Source organism: Neomonachus schauinslandi, chromosome X, assembly GCF_002201575.2.
Source record: "Neomonachus schauinslandi chromosome X, ASM220157v2, whole genome shotgun sequence".
Lineage (NCBI taxonomy): Eukaryota > Metazoa > Chordata > Mammalia > Carnivora > Phocidae > Neomonachus > Neomonachus schauinslandi.
In genome coordinates this window covers 12415487-12437723 of record NC_058419.1, presented here as the reverse complement: position 1 = coordinate 12437723, position 22237 = coordinate 12415487, and the positions used below count along the sequence as shown (strand labels likewise).

At 41.3% G+C, this 22237-nt stretch overlaps 1 protein-coding gene across 2 annotated transcripts; it reads left to right on the top strand.

Moving 5' to 3' along the window:
• Positions 1-4829: 4829 nt before the first annotated feature.
• LOC110575582 (UPF0472 protein C16orf72) lies at positions 4830-5720 on the top strand. Of its 2 annotated transcripts, XM_021684572.1 has the most exons (2): positions 4830-5476; positions 5537-5720. In XM_021684572.1, the coding sequence occupies exons 1-2, from the start codon at positions 4830-4832 to the stop codon at positions 5718-5720; spliced, it is 831 nt and encodes a 276-aa protein (XP_021540247.1). The 2 variants fall into 2 exon arrangements, with proteins under 2 accessions (XP_021540247.1, XP_021540239.1); XM_021684564.1 differs by having other exon boundaries at positions 4830-5720.
• The last annotated feature ends 16517 nt before the right edge of the window (positions 5721-22237 follow it).

Sequence of the window (22237 nt, the reverse complement as noted above, 5' to 3'; positions counted from 1 at the left end):
ACCAAGACCCTCTTGTTTGCTTCAGGAAAACTGGCTGGTTTTAGTCCCTGGCGTTATTTTAGCAGTACCCTCATTCCAACAAGTCACCAATCCTCTTGACCATGACTTAAAATTGTGCCAGAATTTTCTTGGTGGTTTTTTTGTTTGAGACAGGTAGTAGTAGTAGTAATGAAATTATTGTTAGCTTGGTTTTAATTTTTGACAAAATATCTTGGAAACAGGAATAAGGTGGTATATTGAGATGATAAAGCAAGGACAAAAGCAACTAAATCAAATTTACTTGAACTAATACATGTGTTTTTGCCATATATCTTAATTCTTTTATTTCTTACTCCTTAATTAGTCCATAACTCAGAAGGTGAAAACCACCACAGGCAAGTGACATTTTATGAAATGAATTGTTTAAAATGTACTTTTTGTGATAATGGCACTCAATGTGAATAGTATTTAGTATTTTTTTTTTACAATTTTACTTATTTTTGTTGGCATGTTTGGAAATAGGTAAAAAGTCTGAGTGAGAAACTTTCAGTACTTTTATTATTAAATGCACTTCATCTCTCTTTATGTGACTCCTTACCAGAAAAGAAATGGCCTAAGAATTTCCACCTGCCTGATATGACATTTGTAAAAGTCTTATAGTACTTTGATTTCGTAAATATATTACCCAAAGTAACTAATTTTTATAACCCACGCCCCTTAAGGAGCCCAAAACTAAGCTCAAAGGGAAACCACAAACCTTGAAAAAAAACTAGAAATATTCCTTCTTTCCCCTCTATGGTCTCCTGGTGTCACTTAACTACAACTCCTCCGTCTGTGACCTTGAGAAACCTTGAGGCTAAATAGGAGGAGTAGAGTATTGAAGGTCATCCAGTCCACCACTACCCAAAAAGGGGAGCAAAAATTCATGATAACAGGTAAGTGTTTTTATAATTATGGCAGATGGTGATTGAAGCAAAGGCAGCTCAAAAGGGGAGACATGAGAAAGCCATAATTTTGAATGTTTGACATTTGTTTTGAAACTACCTTACTACCCTATACCCTTTACCATCTGTCTGTTATCCCTCCCAACACCCACCTCTGTCTTCCCACAGGGCTCCATTGTCTGCAGTTCCTGTTTCTCAGGGGCGGAGCTGTGGGAGGCAGCCATGGGTGCCATAATAGGCACCTGCGGCCAGCACAATGGGCTGTGGGTGCTTGTGGGAGAGACAGATTGATGTATTGTGCATGGGGGAGGAGGGCTGTCACTTGAATCCATGTGAACCCAGGCTTTAGGGGCAAGGGAGATTGACAGCTTTTGTAGGTTGCATTTCTTTTTCAAAGCTTGGCTTTAATAGACAGTAAGTTTGGGGCCCCAGGCTTTCACTCCCATAATTCTAACAGGGCAATCACGAGCATTCAGCATTTCTTTTTACCCCCCTTGTTACGCATTAAATGATTTCAGTAAAGGAATGTGCAGCATTAATTAGAATTTGTTAGCAGATACCAAGGGGAAAAGTTTCTTCACAACAACTATAGGAGGTGTCATTTGTACAAAGACTTTTTTGTTTTCTTTCCCCATTACATTATCACTGCAATATGTAAGGTAGTGATTCTTTTCATTTAAATTAAGTGGAAAGCTACTAAATCTTGTTTTATTCTCCAAAAAGAATAAGGTCCTTAACACTTATCTTTTAACTTCTTTCATTTCCTAAGGTTGGTGTTTACTTTTGCTTTCAGTCTGACCCATTTACTGATCTGTGTGGTTGTGTATCCAGTTTTGTGTACCATTTAGCTCTTACAATTACAGGCAGCCCACTACTGATATATAAGGATTGTTTCAGGTGAAAATAGATACCAATAATACTGAAAATCATTGACACACTGGAGCCCTTTTTGGTAATGGTACACTGAGAAATGCCAAAAAATTAGATTCCCCTAGGTTTGTGTCCCAATTTATTTTCTAAAACTATTTTTCCCTAGTTGATATTTAACCTTAGCTATGACATCAAAATTTTGGGAGAATGGGGCAGCGGCCAAGGAATATTTTTTCCCATAGAAAACTCATTCCTAAATTATGTCAGTATTTTTAAACATCAAAAGTCCCCCCCCCACCTTAAACACACACAGATAGCATCATTTCCTTATAGCTAGTTAAAATGATCTTAGGGTTTTTTTGGTTTTATATTGTTTCTATTTTCTATTCTGATTTTTATTCCTGACGTTTTAGACTTATATGGGAACAAAATTAATCTCAGATGGGATATCTTGTAAATGTGCTCTTTGCCACCTGAAGAACTGATAAAAATTAAAAATGTTGGCTGTGATTTTTCTAACATCTCTCCCATATAAAATCATTTTCTCTATGGAAGGAGTTGGAGGCTAATTGAATTAGGATTTTTCCCATTCATTGTTTTATTTGAATGTGTTAAGGGCAATAGTGAAAAATATTAGAAGTCTACCATTATTTCTCAGGAAGAACATATTCCCACACAGTTGTCTGGCTCTGTCTATTATAATAATTTGGTGCAATGGTTTTAAAAGTAGTGGGGTGATAATAATTAGGGTGTGCGACACAGAAATTTCAATGCTAGATTCAACATTTCACCATGCAGGGCATGAAAATTGCGGACTGGGGCTAGTCAGCTCTAAGTACTAATTAACTAATTAATCAGGTGCTGAGACCAACTGAATGGAGGATACCAGCCAGACAACTCAAGCCCAAGCAGAGGGTTGTGCTCTTTCAAAGACAGTGCAGTCTTTCTTCTTGGTTTTTAACCCAATCAAAAATGAGGGGAGAAAATAGGATATCGTGTCCTACTGTCAGTCATTTCAGTCTAAGCTTTTTACGTAGAGAAAATAAAATAAAAACATGTGCCTCTGATAATAACTGTGAGGCACTGTATGCAGCGCAACCCCCAAAACTCTGGCAAACTCCGTATCTCCTTGGCCATGAACTATTTCAGGGCTGGTATATGTGGGTGTGTGTGGGAGGAAGGGGATCTGCCTTCTTGGAGTTTTCTACAATATATATTTTTTTAACATTGGAGATGAGAAATGTATTTCTCTTTTTGGACTGATCTAAGGTCTTTTGCCTCATCCCTTGTTTATGTAAATGAGAAGAGTCCAATTACACATATGGAAAAAGGGTTTAATGAATCGTGAAAAAGCCTGGTTTGCAGAGAAAGGGCACAATCCCCTCTTCTTCTTCTCTTTTATATTTAACTTAGAAACATGTATTTCTTTTAAGGAAGATGATAAAGCTTAATGATTAGATCATTTTATTTTATATACTAATTTTCATATTTGGGAATTATTAAACATATCTTGCTAGAAGATTTAGCTTCCTTTATCTTTGTAAGGCTTCATAGAGACCTAGTAAGTATTGTCTACAACAAAAACTGTGAAATTCTTTTTTCCTAAATTAAAAAACTTATTACATGTTAGTTCCTCCCATTTTTTGTTATTCTTAGCTCAGTGATAATTTTTCTTAACACAGTTTGCTCTGGAACTGTCTGCACTGAAAAAGAACTGCATCATTACAGGAGAGGAGGGTTGTTATTGAACCCAAGGAAAAGACTTTAGTATCACATAGGTTTAGCTTAATTTTGGTATTATTATGATGTTTTGCCTAGCTATAATTTTTAGGGTGTTGAATTAGGTAAGCTTTTTTTTTTTCTTTCCTAAAAGACAGTGAATTTTTACACTAGAGCAGAGAATACCGTGTTTGAGATTTCATTTTCCTATTTTCTCTTCCCTTACTTCTTCATTTGGAATTTTCAGTAGTTGAAAGACCACAGAGAACCCCCAACCCATTTTTTTTTTAATGACAAAAACCTTGCAAGGATACTGAGGGGAAAAAATTACTACCATTTCTGACGTGACTCTTAGATTTGGTAAGTATGTAACTAGCCCGGAAGAGGTGCTTTGCAGCGACAGCAGGAAAGTTCTAAATCACGGCTGTAAGTGCTTTTCAGAGACCTAATCCAGCAACCTCATTTGGCACTTGGGGAAACTGAGGCCCAGGAAGCGGGGGGCGGGGGCAGAGTTATATGATTTTTTTTCCTCTACAAAATACTGCGTCGATCAGCGGAAAATACTTTTCTTGGGTACCTACTATGTAGAGGGCATTGCTGGTATTCAGACTGCTTGCCTATTCACCGGGGCCATGCTCTTTCCACTCTACCCACTCCCCCCCACCCCCCGGCCTTCCCGGATCGGCGCCCTGGATGTGATCGACACCATGAAGTTGCCCCATAATCCTCTCTGGCAACATAGGATGTAAAATTTGATCAGCTCATTGGATGAAGCCGACAAGTCTCAAAAATGTGTGAAAAGGGGGCCAAGTGGTAGGCAAGCGCCGCGTTGAGGCAGCGCTCCAGCCGGTCCCCCTCCGAGTTCTTGGTGCGGCAGCCGCGGCGGAGCGGGGGTTGGGGCCGAGCTGCGGGACCGCGGCCGAAGCGGCGGCGGCGGCGGCGGCGACCGAGGCGGCAGCAGCGGCGGCTGCGGGGAGGCCGCGGCGCCATGGGGGGGGGCCCTAGGAGCGGACTGCGGGGCCGGAAGGGGGCAGCAAGGCGGCGCCGGCGGCTGCGGAGTTATCTCCGCGGCGTAGCTGGGGGCCGGGCCGGGCGGGGCGGGGCGGGGCGTGCACCAGGGCCGCGGGCGGCGCGCGCCGGAACAGTTGGCCTCAGGGCCCCGCCGCCCGCGCGACCGCCCGCCGGCGCACGCGGAGGAGGCGGCGGCCACAGAAGGAGGAGGGGAGCTCGGAGGAGGAGGTGAGGTGGAGGTGGAGGAGCAAGAGTAGGCGGAGGAGGAGGCGGCGGTGGAGGAGACGAGCGGCCAGGAGGAGGAGGATGGAGGAGCAGCCGAAGGAGGGCGAGGCCGAGGTCGCGGAGCACTGGTTCTCCAAGTGGGAACGCCAGTGCTTGGCCGAGGCCGAGCAGGAAGAGCAGCTGCCCCCTGAGCTGCAGGAGGAGGCGACCGCTGAGGCAGCGGGGCTCAAGAGCGAGCAGCAGAAGCTGTGGCACCTCTTCCAGATCTCTGCCACCGCCGTGGCCCAGCTCTACAAGGATTCCGGGTGCCCACAGCCAGAACTGTCCATGTGGGACCCCTTCCAGAATGCGGCCATGGCCGTGACCAGTCTCTACAAAGAGAGCGGGGATGCCCACCAACGAAGTTTTGACCTGGGCGTCCAGGTTGGCTACCAGCGTCGCATCAAAGACGTCCTGGAGTGGGTGAAGAAGGGCCGGAGCACCATTCTCCGCGAAGACCTGATTAGCTTCCTGTGTGGCAAAGTGCCCCCCGCACCTCCATCATCGCGCACCCCCAGGACGCCGCCAAAGCCGCCCGCCGCGGCCACCGGCCAGGCCACAGCTACTGAATCCAGTTCGTCTGTAGACGTCGACCTGCAGCCCTTCCACGAGGCCATCGCCCTGCATGGCCTCAGTGGTGCCATGGCGAGCATCAGCGTGAGATCTGGTGCACCCGGCTCCCCGCCTCAAGCCAGCAATGGCGTCGCCAGCAATGGCGTCGCCAGCAATGGCGTCGCCACCAATGGCGTCGCCACCAATGGCACCGGCGGCGGGCGCCGAAAAAGTAGCTTACTCGAGGACGACTTGAACCCCTTCAACTCAGAAGAACTGGCCCTCCGCCTGGACAGTGGGGGGACCCGCAAGCGCACCTCGGCCCAGTGCGGGGATAGTGTCACAGACTCCCCAACCCACAAGCGCAACCGAATGGTCTGAACCGTGCCGTTGGCCGCCAGCCGCCATGTTATTTGAGAGCTAACTCGACCTTCTACATGCTTGTCGAAAGGATGCTCGAGACCATCGTTTTCTTCTCAAAGTTAAACAAAGATTTCTGTCAAGTTTGCCATAAAGAAACTTTTAAAGTATTCTAGAAGAGGCCTCGTATGACTCTGACTTTCCCAGAAATATAATTCTAGCAGAGAACAAGTATTATGTAGTAGTTAGCAAGATCAGAAAAAACAGAAGTATCTGGTCAAAGCGGGAGCCTGGTTTATCTTGTTCACAGTTATATTCCTTAGCACTTAGCACAGTTGCTGGTGCTCAATAAATGTTTGTTGAATGAAAAATGTGACCTTATTTAAAATTCTTAAAGGGGAAGGACTAATAGGTGTTTACTTGGTTATAGGATACTTTTATCCTCTATTATTTGGTTATTTGCTTTAACCATTTTTTGCCAGTTCAGTTACATCTTATCAAAATGTAAAACTTGACATCTTGGTGAAATCTGGAGTTTTCTATTTTTGCTCCACTTTACCATGCACCTAATTTGTACAAAGTGTGCAAGTAATACATATTAGGCTGTGAGGTGCTTTTTTTATATATATATAGCTGCTTATTATGGTGATTATGTGATGGTGTAAAGGGGTGCTATAATGGTTGGGCAGGTAATACTTGATATTGAGTCAATTCAGTGCTCTTTAGGAAAATTAAGCCAACAATTGAGATCCTGAGATCAAAGATGGTGGCCCAGTGGTGCTCCTTTTTCTGAGGAATGTAAAAAGTTCCTTTTCCTAAGGTTACATCTTTTTGGTAATCTCTGTTTTGAATTGGAAGACAGTAGTCAGAATGCACTGGGTTTTATTTAAGGATACAGCATGATGTAACTAAAAGAGCATGAGCTTTGTATTAAAAAAGGACCAACAGTAAAGTCCCAGTCCCACAACTTCATTGCATTATTTTGGGCAAATCACTTAATGTCTCTTGACCTCAGTTTTTCATCTGTAAAATGGAACTGTGTGTCTCCTAAAGTAGTCATGAGGATAAGATGACATCCGTAATTTAAGTATCTAGCCCAGTGCTTAACACTTAAAGGTACTCAATAAATGTTCTCCCTTCTCTATAAGTAAAAGTCAGTAAAACATTAAAATCTACTATATTTTAGAAAAAGCAGGAAAACAGATCAATTTAGAAATAAGTAGAATCTCTGTGTTTGAACAGGAAACTACTGTTCTGATAGTTGAAACTTGCTTAAATATCCCAGGTCTTGTATTATAAGTGTGTTTAGCTCATGAATACTCAGGATTGTCACTCTGCATATTAGGGCAGCCTTGGAGTTCCTGAAATTGCCTGAGGGATACACCTTATAACTGGAGTTATGAAAGATCTACTTCCTCTGGCCTGAAAAAATATGGGGAGGGGGTTAAGAATGGAAAGGATTTGGAAATGAAAGTCCTAGGGACACCTAAAAGGCCAAAGTGGTTCTGAATAGGGGTGGGTGGAGTGGAGGTGATGAAAGAGTCCGTGTGGAGGCAGAGGAGGTGGCAGTGAAGTTATGGAAGGGGTGGGAGGAAGTTAAAATATACATATCTCCCCCAGGCTCTTCCAAAGCAAGCATATAAAATATTGTAAATAGTTGAGTAACGCCTTGCCTTTAGGTTCATATCAGAAGGTTGTCTCTGTTTCATTAGTGTGGGCTTTGGAGTAGATTTGTAATCAACGAATGCATTAAAATAATACAACAAAATAAAGTGAATTCCCGGATAGAATAAAAACTTGCTGTTGAGGCAATCTTCACATACTTACTGAGGCACTGTGCTGGGTCCTGAGAAGGGATGTAAAAGAAAATCCAAAAACAAAACCAAAAACAATCTTTATCCTCAAGGGGCACATCCTAACTTGGAAGGTAAATTAATGTAGTGAAAAAAGCACTTCTAATTGTAGGAAAAGCACCTAAGGACTGTGCGGAAGAATTCAGAGGAAGAAAGTCCTCCTTGCCAAGAGGGTTACAGCTTCTGGAGGAAGTAGCATTTGAACTGGGCCCAGAAAAATGTGTAGAAAGAGAGGGCACAGGGGATACCAGTAGGGGAAGAGTATCTGACAAAGTTTGAGAAGGAGGGAAAAACAGTAAAGTGTGTTCGGGGATCACAGGAGCTAGGGAGGGGAGGCAGGGGCCAAATTATATTTGAAGGTCTCAAATGCCTGGCCCAGTACTTTAGATTCTATCCTAGGGCAGGGGATGATACCACCCCCTTTAGGAAGATAGCAGGATGCCTGGATGTCCAGCAGGGATAGCACAGGGTGTCCCTATAGGATGTTGTTACTGGGGACATTGCCTTTTGGTTAATCAGGGTTGTGGGGATGTTTACCCTGACAGGACTTTCTCTGGGAAGCCTTTGCTCACTCATACCCTCCCACACCTCAAACTATACCAGGTAGGAGGCACCCCCAGTGTGCATTCTGTACTGCTTCTTGAAGACTGAGAAAGCCTTTAATTCCAGCTGCAGAATCTCCTGGAGGGCTAGTCTTGAAAAAACAAAATAGTCATGCCTTCCCTTCTGTCATTCTTCCTGCTTCTTGTGTCCCAGAGCCGTCCTCCAGTGGAATCACTGGGGCGTTAGGGGCTGCAGGACTGACTGAGCAACCACAGTAACTTTAACAGGTAGGTATGGAGAGTGGTAAGAGGGCATGTCAGTGTGAGGGAAGGGACCTCATTTGTCTTGTTTTCTTCTGTAATTCCCAGTGCCTAGCACAGTGCCTGACCCATATGGGTACACAGTAAATATTTATTAGATGAGTGGATGAGTGAGCCCCCATCCAGACTCAGGCTTAGCTATTTCCTTTCTCCCTTTCTGTTTACTTACTGCCCAGGAAGGACACCTGAAGCCCATACTCTAATTTCTAGATGATTTCTCCCTGCATGCCTTTACCCTTATTCCTAACTATCAGATTCAGCTTTTTGAAAAGTGGTCAGTCTCATGACCACCTCCCTTGGGAATATCCTGAGTTGCTTATGAAGGTAGCAGCTCCAGGTGAATTAAAATCTCAATAGGAGGGTCCCTGAAGCGACCTGCTTTCAGGAGGAGGCCTCAGTAATTGTGATGCCTGGTAAAGTCTGAAGCCCCTGAGCTAATTTCTATGTGTATATGCATGTATGCATTTATCCTATATTGAAGGGCCTAAGAAGTGGCTGTTGAGACAGTCGGCAATCTTGTCACCTTAACCTTAACCTTCCACGATAGCATGGTTAAAGAACCACAGAGAAGTCTGAAACCCAAGGGACCCCACTGTGAGCTTTGTGATTGATTCAAGGAGCTAATTTAAAATTGATCATTGGTGGTGAAATTTCTGTGCAGGCTTAAAGTTATTCCCTCCTTTTGTACTTACTATCTTTATCATCACTTTGCATCTCTCCCTCTTTTTTTTAAGTTTATTTATTTAAGTAATCTCTACACCCAACGTGGGACTCGAACTCACAACCCCGAGATCAAGAGTCGCATGCTATTCTGACTGAGTCAGCCAGGCACCCCTCACTTTGCATATCTCATAAATTTTCCTTCTAGGAGTGCGGATGAGAAGACCGAGTCTAAAACTTGTTATTAAATGAAATCTCCTCATTTGTGTCCTTTTATAGGAACCTGAGAAAAGCCTCTGATTTCCTAACCTCTAGCTGACTATTTTATCCATTAAACCACTGCTTGCTAGTCAAAATTCCTTACGAACTGAGAGTTAGGAAACATTGCCGTGAGATCATTTTGCCGTTTACGAAATGATGATTGAGTAGGGGGTCAGGGGAGGGTTTGTTGTTGATCAGCCCGGGCCTTCATGGAGGCTTACAGAATAACTCTAGTAGCATATGCATGGTGGAATCCTTCCTAAGTTCAGAGCCAAGAGGGACCTTAAAGATCATCTAGGGCAGGGTCAACTATTGAGTTTACAGATGGGACAAGTGACCTCACCCAGGAGGGCTACAGTGACTCATTGGTAAGACTAATACCACATACCAGGTTCCAGTCCATTGTTCACTGTGCCTCCCTGAGTTATATTGTGTATGACCTTTTAATTAATATGCTGATGATTGAGTGGGGCTAGGAAACTTGTACTGTGAGGCCACTCTGGCATGGCAAGCATACTGTCTTTACTGTGTTGTGTTTCTTTGGGGGAAGCTGTTGGCCTTGTGCATTCAGGGAATACAGGTCATCCCTTGCCACCAGCGCACTTCAGCCACCAGCCAAACAGGACTACTTGAAATTTCCTTTCGATCTTCTCTGGACTCTGGCCTTTTTAATTTTCATACCTTCCTCTCCCTTCCAAGTTGGGGTTAAAGTCCCCTCCCCAGAGTTCTCATTTTGGACTCATCACGGGAATCAGTTTGCATCTGTCTGCCCCACTAGACTGCAAACCATTAAGTCTCATCCCAATGGGGTCTCTTCCCTAGGGAGGTGTGTACACATCTCCGTTACTGCATGTGTAGGTTAAAAAGACATATTCAAAATTATACAATACTTTTATATTTTTTAATGGAAGAATTATTTTTGTCATAAAATTATATTGTGGGAAGGAAAGCTCAAAATAAAACTTTGGAGGAGCAGTTTTATTCTATGGGGCATTATATGTGCTTCCTCAAAGAAGTGTAGCCTATAATAATAAGTTATCAACATTCCTCCTCATTTGTAGATATGATTGTCGTATCTCAGGCGTCAGTGGCAAGCCCACGGGATCCGGGTTTAAGTTTTGACTTTCCCAATAAGTGACTTGGAGCAAGTCAGCCTTTTTTGCTTTTTATATATGAAATAAAGGAGTTAGTTATGTTAGATGATCTTTAAGGTGTCCACAGCTCTGGCACTTTCTGATCTGTGATCTAATTCAATAGGCAGTGGTAGCAATTACCTTCTTTCTGTGATATTCTCATTTTGATAATCTAGTGTCCGACTAGCTGAGCTCCGTGAGCTCCTTGAAACAAGGACTCCCAGGCTTACTCTCTCTTTTGGTTCCATCTTCCTCAGCAGGTCAAGAATTAAAAAAACAATTTTGAATGCTTAAGGGGCTTTTTACGGGCAAATGCCCCCTTATTCAGGCATTATTCTTTTTCAAAAATAATAAGTTGAGCAGTACGATGTTACACAGAGAAGTTCATAGACTCAGTGGACTAAACGGGGACCTAGAAAGCCACCCAGTTCACATGCCCCAACTCTGGTGAGAACAGGAATGGAAATCATCCTGGATCCATGGCTTACTGTCTTCAACTTAAACATCTTTTAGGAGAGTCCAAAGCCGCCTTCTTCAGGAGCTACCAGGCAGGTCTTTCTGAAAACAATCCCAGATTCCTCAAAATGTAGCCTGGTGTGCTGTTCTCTTCTGTTGTAACCTAACTGCAGGCAAACTGGCCGTCCATCTCAGTGGAATAATCCTGCATCTTTTTATAGCTTTTGTGTCCAAACCTTGGCTTTAGACATTTAAAACAATCTAATTTTCTCTCTCTCTCTCTCTTTTCTTTTCCAGCCTCTTGGTTGGATATAATACTGTTTGTTTCTATGATTCCCAACATGGCCAAAAAAACCCCGCATGTGGCACATATTATATAGTATGTTTTATATTTACCCTCCTACCCCTAATAGTAATAGAGACGCTGGTTGCAAATTTCTCATTGTTCTTGAAATCCCAGGCTTTCTTGACACCAGTACCCAATTTTGTGTTTAAGTGTGAATATCTTAAATTGGAAGCTTATGGGAAAATTGGGGGAAATGTTAGATCATTAAGAAAATCATGTGCTGAACCACGTGGGAGTCTCTTAAGTACAACTTTGGTGGTCATGACCCTGGCCAGAAGGGGAAGCCTGTGATGTCACCCCTTCCCTGAGTCCCAGTTTCACGGATAGTATCTTTGAATGGAATTGTCTGAGGGAGATTGTTCCTTGTGAAAAGTTCACATGATGGAGTTTGAAGAGCTTGTTTCACCCGGAGCCCAGCAGGACAGAGTGGTTTGGAATGCAGCATTCAGAGTGTTCTGTTTGGCTGAAAGCTGTCACAGGGAACAAGTACTTAGCAAACAGCATGAACAAGGATTTGAACTAGAAAATGAGAAGGGCCTTGACAACATTGTAATAGTGACTTGTCTCCTCAAAAACTGCTCAGTAGTACACAAGAAGGTGATAAAGAAGACTAGGAAAATACATAAATACATTTGGGTCTCATTCAAAACAACCTAGTATAAGAGTGTCCTAATATGGGTAAAGTTTGAGCAGAGGTTACTGGGTCACTGTGGCCATCTCCACTTTACTATAGCTGATTGGATTTTTACCTCTTAAGGCAATAGCCTCAGACTAAGTCTGTGCCTACAGGATGTCCACACAACCTGTTGAAAACAGATCGATCAATCAACTGCTTAGTCTGTTTTCACAATGCTAAATGCCTGGGTCGAATGTTTTTCTTTTTATATTTCCCTGAATTAACTGAATAGACTTGTTGATAATGCTCTTGGCTTTTCATGTCTTAAGTGGAATTATGTGTAATTTAACAGGGCTGTTCTCTCAGTATTTACATTGCCTTTGCTTAAAAATTGGTTCTTCCTATGTCTTTTTTTTTATTAAGGTATAATTGACAACTCCAACTGAAAGATGTTTAAAGCGTACAACATAATGATTTGATGTACTTACACATTGTAAAAGCCCCCCACCCAAATAGTTGGTTAGCGAGTTCTTCCTATTTCTTAAAGTCTCTTTTTAATTTTCCCAATTTCAGGCGCTGTCTGTGCCTCATAGATGGCACCTAAATCTTCGTGGCTGATGAAATGTAGCTACCGCAGGTGTGTGCAGCAGTCGAAGGCTTTCTTATGATGCTGTCTCAGGGATGCGACAAGAAGCCCTCCTGCTTAAGGTGAAACATAGATATAAGACAGTATTTATTACAATGAAGGTTACATTTATACCTGATTCCTCTCTGTGATGGCTGATGCTCTAGCAGGGATCCAGTCGTTGCTATATAAAGGGCCAAGAGAGCACAGTATCCACCCTCAGTACATGGTAATAGACTCAGTGGAGAGTTTTAGCGTTGTGTATGGACATACCCTGGTTCATTGACTTCAGTTTAAAAAGAGATCAAATCCAATTAGACAACCTCTTCCAAATTCAATTCACTTCAATAAACATTGTTAGGATGCAAGGCACTGTGCTACCTCATGCAAAGCATTTGGATTTTATTTTACCTTTTCAGTTTGTTGTGGCATCATGTCAGCACAAGTTAAGTTGGTACATATTGAGGTTTTGTTCAGAAACTTTAAGAATGCCTTTTCTCATTTTAACTCCTGAAAATTTTAGAATTCTCTTCTCTGCTTGGAAGGCCTTCATCTGGAACTCCTATTCCTTGCTTGGTACAGACTTAGGTATTTCAGAGATGAAGACGTAGTATTGTATCTGTGCTTTGTGTCGTAGCCCTTTGGTTTTTGGGGTCCTATTGGTCTCAAGAGGAATTAGTGGATGTGCTAATTAGTAGCATTTAGGTTGTTTTAATGATAGATTCTCTTCTGGGGGCTGGTTTCCAATTTTAGTGCTGTCCACTGGAAATATAATGCAAGCCACGAGGTGCCTGAGTGGCTCAGTTGGTTAAGCATAGGACTCTTGATTTCGGCTCAGGTCATGACCTCAGGGTCCTGGGATCGAGCCCTTTATCGGGCTCCCTGCTCAGCGGGGAGTCTGAGGATTCTCTCCCTCTGCCCCCCTCTCTCATATAAATAAATCTTTAAAAAAATAAATAATGCAAGCCACACATGTAATTCTAAATTTTCTAGTAGCCACATTAAAAAAATAAAAATAAAAAGGTGAATTACTTTTAATAATTTATTTTATTTCACGCAGTATATCCAAAATATTTTCATTTCAACATGCCATCAATATAAAAATTACTAATGAGATATTTTATATTGTTTTTTAAATCTTGTTCTACGTCTTGGAAATTTGGTATGTGTTTTGTATTTACAGTATATCTCGATTCAGTCTTGGCACATTTTATGTGCTCAATAGGTACATGTGGCTAGTGACTCCTGTATTGGACAACACTGTCCTAAATGGATGTAGTCTCCAGATGGCATGGAACTTATAACTCAAGTACACTGACCTCCCTTGAGGGATTTAACAACCATACTCAGCTCCATCAAGAATGTGAATCCCTATTGTCAGATCTGGGATCATCAACCACACCTTAAAGCTTGAAATAGGGTCACCTGGGTGGCTCAGTTGGTTAAGCGACTGCCTTTGGTTCAGGTCATGATCCCAGGGTCCTGGGATCGAGCCCCATGTTGGGCTCCCTGCTCCGTGGGAAGCCTGCTTCTCCCTCTCCCGCTCCCCCTGCTTGTGTTCCCTCTCTTGCTGTCTCTCTCTGTCAAATAAATAAAATAAAAATCTTTAAAAAAAGCTTGAAATAGATAGTTTTACAGTATAGAAAAAAGGGAATACTTCTCTTAACAGTAAATGTATGTTCTCATTCCCTTTAACAATCAGCAGTCCTGACTGAGCAACTACTATATGTAAGGCAATGTGCTAGATGCTGTGAAAGATACATAATGATGACCAAGATGTGGTTCCTGACCTCAGGAGCTTAGATTATACTTTTGTGAGTGAGGCAGTACACAAGATTATGAATACACATATGCACGTGCACACACGCACAGACATACTCTAAGATAAACTGTATTTTAGTGAGTGTCATACTGGAGGCATACCACTTATATTAGGGGCACAGACTAGGGAGAGTTTAATTCCAACTGAAGAGATTTAACAGCTGATTATGGAAGAGGTAACTGAACTGAGCCTTAAAGGATCAAGTGTTTTCAAATCTAATGAATTACAGCATATACAGAATCAAATTTGAAGTAGATCCTAACAGAGTCGAAATTCACTGCTCACCCCGGGGATTTTCTGCATGCATTTTCTGCACTGGGTCAGTCTTCAGTGAAATTATTTTCCAACCTCACAATGTGCCCCTAGGTACCATTGTCAGAGACTCCACACAGGCTAAGTTAGCTCCAACTGAATGTGGCTTTTCCGATGTTACCTGACTAGTTCATTTCCTTTTCAAGCCAGGGCTCCAACTTTAGGCTATTTGATTAAAATTATGTTCTTTGAGGTCCAACTTTCCTGTTACATAGCTGTTGATTTTCATTTCCATTGTTGGCTTTGGAAGGGGGAGTAGGGAGCATTTAATTAGTTGTTATGCTTATCAGCTTTATTTGTCAAGCATTTTATAGTTTACCAAGTGTTTTTGCATAGATAATTACATTTGATTCTTTTAGTTTCTTTATCTGACACCAGTACAGGTAAGGAAACTGAGGCCAAGAATGGTATATAGTGACTTGCCCCCAGTTGCTTGGCTAGTGAGTGCTGGAGCTGGATTCAACCATGGTCTTCTGACTTCCTGGCCAGTGTCCTTACCTTGCTTTTTCACTTTCCCCAAATCCTACCCTTCAAGTGCTGAGAGACAAGAATATGTAGGCTAGCTCTCTTTTAAATATTTATTTATTTATTTATTTATTTATTTATTTATTTTTTTTAAAGATTATTTTTTTTTTTATTATTCGTGAGAGACAGAGCGAGAGAGAAAGGCAGAGGGAGAAGCAGGCTCCCAAGGAGCAGGGAGCCCGATGCGGGACTCGATCCCAGGACCCTGAGATCATGACCTGAGCCGAAGGCAGACGCTTAACCATCTGAGCCACCCAGGCGCCCTCTCTTTTAAATATTTAAACGAACAAAAATCCAACCACTAACAATAGATAAATGAGAGAGGGATTATTCACATTGCAAAACAATTATTCCATTGGTTCAAAAAGTGAGCTCCTCTGGAGGGGTTAGCATACAATTTCATTTACAAAAATATCTTATGCCTGATAGCTAAGGAGGGCGTTTATTAGGTGAAGTAAAATATACATAGCTCCATGGAGCAGGTATTTCTTGAAGCTGGCAAGAGTATTTTCTTCATATGTCAGTTTTCTATTTCCAGAAATGTGTTTTAACCTGAAACCTCTGAAATCAGTGATGAATTACAAATTGAGTAGTTTTTTTTTCTTTTTTTCCTGGTAAAACACTCTTCTTCATACTCAACGAGTTTCACAGGATGGAATGCATTTTATTTTCCAAACCATAAAAGTAAAAAGTAAAAACCATTGCTCTGCCTTCAGGAAATTTTACTTCTAGTTCCTTGTTTTGGTGAAACTCCTTCTAGTTCTATTTTCAGTGGTGTTCTGAAGAAGCATCAGCCTTAACAATGGCGTGGAAGAATCAGATCTGACATACAATGCAACCAATTAACAAGAAAACCCTAGAAACAGCAAAACCTACTGGCATGGGTCACAACCTTATATATTCCGTATCTTATTACCATTTGATATACATTGAGATGAGGCAAATAAGCAATTTTAATGGGAGAGAAATGAAACTTCGACTGCATTAACTATTGACCTATAACATAACAAGAAATGTTATTCATTTTCTTCAAAACTGCAATGTTAATGTATGGTTTTCATTGGAAAATTAAGATCAGCAGATAACTGCGAAAATTAGGGGAAGAGATGTACTATTAAAATGCTATGTGATTGAATTTCCCTAAATGCAGTATGGCTATCTAAAAAGAGACCTCTTCTTAATTGAAAGCATTTTCAAATGATAAAAGGTAGAGTGCTGAGTAAATATTTCTGGAAAGTTTCTGTTCTGACACATAGAGGGTTTGAGTGCTATTTTGACCTCTTATTAGCATTCCCTAGCAACATCCACCTCCCATACTTGGAATTCCTGGAAAGGTTTTAACTGAAATTATAGTATTTTTCTGCCCAAGAAAGGAAAGCAACATCTTTAACACAGAAGGGATTGTGAATGTAAATTAGATTACGTCCCAGGGTTGTACCCTGTGATAACATGATGCACTTCCACTTCGATGCATATATTGATTGCTGAAGAAATTTCGTATAAACTGAAATTTGTACACCAAATTGTGAAGGAACTCTGGACCAGGAGTTGAGAGACTGGGTTGTCAATCCTAACTTGCCATGCCTTCTCTGGCCTTTCGTTTCCTCATACATAAGATGAGGGGAAGTTTGGATGCAACAATATCTTTCTTTTTCTCTCTCTAGCTTTATTGAGGTATAATTGACAAATAAAATTGTAAGATATTTCAAATGTACAATCTGATGATTTGGTGTATATATACACTGTGAAAGGGTTTCCCCCACCTCATCGGGTTAATTAACACATCCATCACCTCCCATATGTGCCTTTATTTTTTATGCTGAGACCATTTAAGTTCTCCTCTTAGCTGATTTCAATTATACAATATGGTGTTATCAACTATAGTCGCCATGTGTTATCAACTGTAGTCACAATGTACAATCTCTTTTTTTATCTCTAAATTCTACCTCTTCTTTGCTTCCATGCTCCTACACGCAATACACACTACTTTTCCTTGGTCATGTGATTAACAATCCTTCAGGTTCACAATTGGAGTAAAAATGCTGCTTTGGGGAAACTTGCCATAGTAACGAAATTTCCATTGAGAAAATAGAACCATGAAAGGGCAACATTTCCTATGTAGTTTTATCCCCCAGATGCCCTTGGACTATATGGCACTTGCATATATTAGTGATGCAAATCTGGGAGAAGAACAAGACCAAGATGTTATGACCAAGACACTCGATTTGCATTGGAATGCCCCATGCAAACAGCACATCAGAACTCATGAAGTGGCATTTGGCTTGAACTCTTGGAAGGCATGCCAATCTACAAAGAATCCAAACGGCAAATGTTGGGATGAGAGCAGTCCATTGTTCTTCTCTAAATGCAACTTGATACTGAATCTGAAGAGAATGGAAAAAAGTATGAATTTGATCATTTAACTAAAGTCATTTCCCCTCTGTGGGCACCAGTGACCTCATCTATAATATGAGGACATAAAACTTGGACATAGACCTTCCAACTCTAACATTCTGTGTTTCCGTTTGAATTTTTTTTTTTTTTTACAGGAGTAGGTTTAACACTTGTGTGTTGGAGGGAAAGGGGAAAGCAACTTCTTTTTTAAAAAAAAAAAGATTTTGCTTATTTCTTTGAGAGAGAGAATGTGAGTGAGAGAGAGTGCACAAGTCAGTGGGGGAGGGGGAGAGGCAGAGGGACAAGCAGAGGGGACAAGCAGAGAGCCCCGGCTGAGCAGGGAGCCCGTTGTGGGGCTCGATGTGGGGCTCGATGTGGGGCTCGATGTGGGGCTTGATCCCAGGACCCTGGGATCATGACCTGAGCTGAAGGCTGACACTTAACCAACTGAGCCACCCAGGCGCCCTGGAAGAAAGCAACTTCTGAGTTGAGGGAGAGTTCTGAAAGAATCAAGGTTCAGGGGTGCCTGGGTGGCTCAGTCATTGGGCGTCTGCCTTCGGCTCAGGTCATGATCCCAGGGTCCTGGGATCGAGCCCCACGTCGGGCTCCCTGCTCTGTGGGAAGCCTGCTTCTCCCTCTGCCAGTCCTTCTGCTTGTGTTCCCTCTCTCGCTATCTCTCTCTCTGTCAAATAAATAGACAAAATCTTTAAAAAAAAAAAAAAAAGAATCAAGGTTCAAAGATAGACTTCACTGCCTTTCCAGTTTTGTCCACTGTTTGCTGCCCTTTTCCTCTCAGGTTAAAGGACTAACAAAAGTGATGGATACTATATGTGCCTGTGTGTCATTGGGGTATTAAACCAGTAATGAGAAAAGCGAGTACTGGCTTTTGGATTCCTGGCTCCATCTCTGTCTTCCTTTTCTGGCCTCTGGTCATCTCATTGCCATCTTGCAAAGCTGCTGCAAGGATCAAATACATCATCATGTCTCCTAAACACTTGCTGTTTGGAGGGCAGGATGCTAGTGACATGAGGGCAAAGTAAATGCTGCTTTACAGGTTTTATTTATTTAATTTAACAAAAACTTATATAAAGCTCATTTTTGCCAGGTACTCTTCTAAGAGTTACAAATATTAACTCATTTAGTTTTTATAACATGGATTATAAATTAGGACCTAATACCATCCCCTATTTTACAGAGGAGGAAATTGAGGCACAGAGAGGTTAACTACATTGCCTAAGGTCAAACAGCTATTGACAGTAGAAACTAAAACCCAAGCAGTCTGGGGCAGCCGGCTGGCTCAGTCCATAGGGCACGCAACTCTTGATCTTGGGGTCATGAGTTTGAGCCCCACGTTGAGGATAGAGGTTACTTAAAAAAACTAAAATCTTTAAACGCAAAACAAAACTAAAACCTGAGCAGTCTGGCTCCACAATCCATGCTTTTAACCTCTATGCCTATGGGATATCGAGTTGTCTGGTGTAATTCTCCATGTGCCTAACTCTGAAAGTGCAATAGGTTTTGTGAATAACTTGCAGGCCTCAGCAATTGGACAGCCCCATGGCCTTCCCAGTCCTGTCAACCTGATGTAGACCTAGATCCCAGGAACGTTACATTTCCCCAATCCTGGGTTTACCACTGTCGAACTCTTTCCACCCTTCACACACTGGGATTTTGTGTTCTCTGATTTCTGTCCTATAGGTTTTCCTAAGTTTTCAGACTGCCTACAGAATAGCAAATGTTCCTGTAAGCCTGTTGGTTTATTCAAACAGCTGGTAAATTGAACAAGGAAAGACAGTCATGTCAATAATAGCTTTTGTTCATTGAACAGTTACTATGTGCCATGCACTGAGATAAACTCTTTGCATGCATTATCATTAAACTTATGAGATGGCTTCTGTTATTATCCTCATTTTATAGATGAAAAAAACCAAAGCTCACACCGGCCAAGTAACTAACCCAGGGTCACACTTTTAAGTACCTGGTAGAGCCAGAATTTTGATTTGGGCCATATCTGATCCAAAGCTCTTGGATGTAACTTTTACTTTATACTTTATACTGCCTCTAGCATTTTTCTGGGACTATCCAACCCATTCCACATGTACATTCTGCAGCTCCTTGTCCATGTTATTATTGACATGCTCCATTCTGCCTCACTGGGTCATAATTTTAATACAAGGATACTATTCTGGTATAATATCACAAACTGTTTTGGGATTGTAAGGGAGCATTTACAAATCTTGGCCATAACTGGACATCTTGTGTAATGGATCTTCATAAGTGCCACCTTGTCTTAGAGAAGTTATGAAAAGAGACTGTGAGAGGATTTAACTAGGCCAAGGGGATGAGGGCATGCCATGTATCATACTACTGTGGGTTTTTTGAAGGTGGAACTTGGGTCTTCTGTTGGAATGGACCTGAATAGAAAGGAAATAAGAATGTCATGAATAAAATGCAGGAGTTGTTATCATAGCGGATGGAAACATCTCTAGGGCTTGTGATTATACAATATTCCTCCCTTTTTTTCCTGTTTGGAGAATAAATGATTGCTGCTCTCAAATGTAGTTTGGTTGGAAAGCAACTGAGATGATATTAAAGCTATGGATGATGCTAAAATATCCATATGAGAAGGCTAAATTAACCAAACCATACTTTAAAACCCATTTGACTTTATTAATCTTTGTAACTTAAGTGACACTCCCAATCAGAAGGGATTCTATATGCCTTGGGTCTGACTCTAATTGCCAGTTAATAAAAATTCCAGTATATCCTTAATCAGCCAATTAACTGACCTAACAGTTATAATAGGGAGAGAAGGTGGGAGGGGTTGAGACTGGGCATAACAAATCCATCAAGGTGGAGTAGAATTCTTCAGAGGTTAATGGTGGACACCCTTTAAAGTAAAAGGATTTTCTTCTACCTTGATAGGTTCCTGTTTTTCTTTCCTTTGTACCTTCCCTGACATTTGTAATTGTTGGAACCCCTAATTGGCTGATTAACTAATTATGAGTAGGGGTGGAGAATGGCTTAAAGATGTATAGAGTGTGTATTTTTAAAAAAACATGGTTCTTTATTCTTTGAAAAAATATTTATGTGAAAATAGTTCACTGCAGTTTATTATTATATGAAATTTAGAGCATCTTTTTTTTTAACTGTAACAGTTGCCTCCTAATTTATAAATTCCACAACCTTAACATATAGAGTGAGATTGAAATATAAGGTGAAAAGTCTGACATTGAGGAAGGAAGCCAGTTATTTTCTTACTTGAACGGATCTTCATAAAAATTTTAAATAACAGTAAAACAGAAACTGTCAACTAAAAGAGTATATTATTGGGACAGAATTCTATTTTTATTTGTACGCTGAAAATTGTAATACATCAAAAGTCCTGCAAAAAGTGTGCATGTAGGTAAAATTCTCTTCTCATTTCTCATTTACCATTTTATAAATATTCTCAGAAGTTGAGGATAAGAAAAAACAGTTGAGGATAAAAAGAACTGATTTTGCTCCAAGAAACTCTCAGTTGGTGGGGTTTTCCTTGGCAGATGCAAGCACATTGTTTTCTATATATTTGCCAACAGTAAATTCTGGAAAGCTGCCAGAGGAAGCGCAAGGTGGATCTGCTAAATCTGCTCAAGCCCCAATCCCAGAGTTGTAAAGCACTCTTTAAGATTTCTGAATTATATGTAATAATTGAGTACTTTTATCACTATTCATCTAGACTTTTGTCACTGGGGTATGGAAATAGAGCATTTTAGAATTGGAAGGAACCTTAGAGATCATCTAGTTCTGCCTTCTCATTGAACAGAAGAGGACTCAGAGGTCCACAGAGGGGAAGGGACTTATTGAAGATCACAGGAAATGTTCTGGCTCAGCTGGGAGAAGGTCTCCGGATTCCCAGTCCTGTGTTCTTTCTTTTCTTCCTATCTTCCCCTTAAAAAAATGATACAGAAGGCCAGAGGGCAAATGCCAACCTCCATATTCTGTTAGAGACTGTTTTAATGCAAAATCTGTTGCGCTCTGAGTCTGGTTTCCTTCATTTTTTAATCATTCCTCAATGGCCAACTCAGAAGCCATATGTCTAGTTTTATTCTTCTGAGTCCCATCCCTCTTTCACTAATGCATTATTAACATGTCTTTTTCTGTCTTGAAATGTTCTCGGGGTGGTGGGGGGAGGGAATAACTGGGTCCTGAATTTGGAAGTGGAAATGACTGTAGGATCTATTCGTTTTAGTCTGATGGTTAGGAAGTGCTGCCCTCTCAGTTCTCCCAAGATCCTGCCTAAAAGGATTGTTCAAAATAGTTCTTCTCTAATGCTGTTATAAACTCCACTCGGCCCTGCAAGGTATATGTATCTTGTTTTTCATTTGTCTTTTTTGTTTGGAGGGAGAGGGTGTTTGTTTTTTGTTTTCTCAGCTTTTCGTTGTGTTTTGTTTTCAATCTTTAGGCTTTAAAATTTATTTGTGTAGAGACTTCTCTTATTTTTCTTACTAAGGGCTAGTTTCCCTTGAGCTTGTAAATTGCTTGTAAATCAAGATCTGATTAGGAAGTAATATATTCATCTGTAACTCCTGCATAAAAGTTATTCAAGTATTGTGACAAAATAAGTGTTGTTTACTTTATACATTTTCTGCAAATTCTAAAGATTTCGTCTAACTTAAAGGCTCTCATGGAA

What these genes read in the sequence shown, in the direction of transcription:
- LOC110575582 (XM_021684564.1), top strand. Translation starts at nt 4,830, where the DNA reads ATGGAGGAGCAGCCGAAGGAGGGCGAGGCCGAGGTCGCGGAGCACTGG.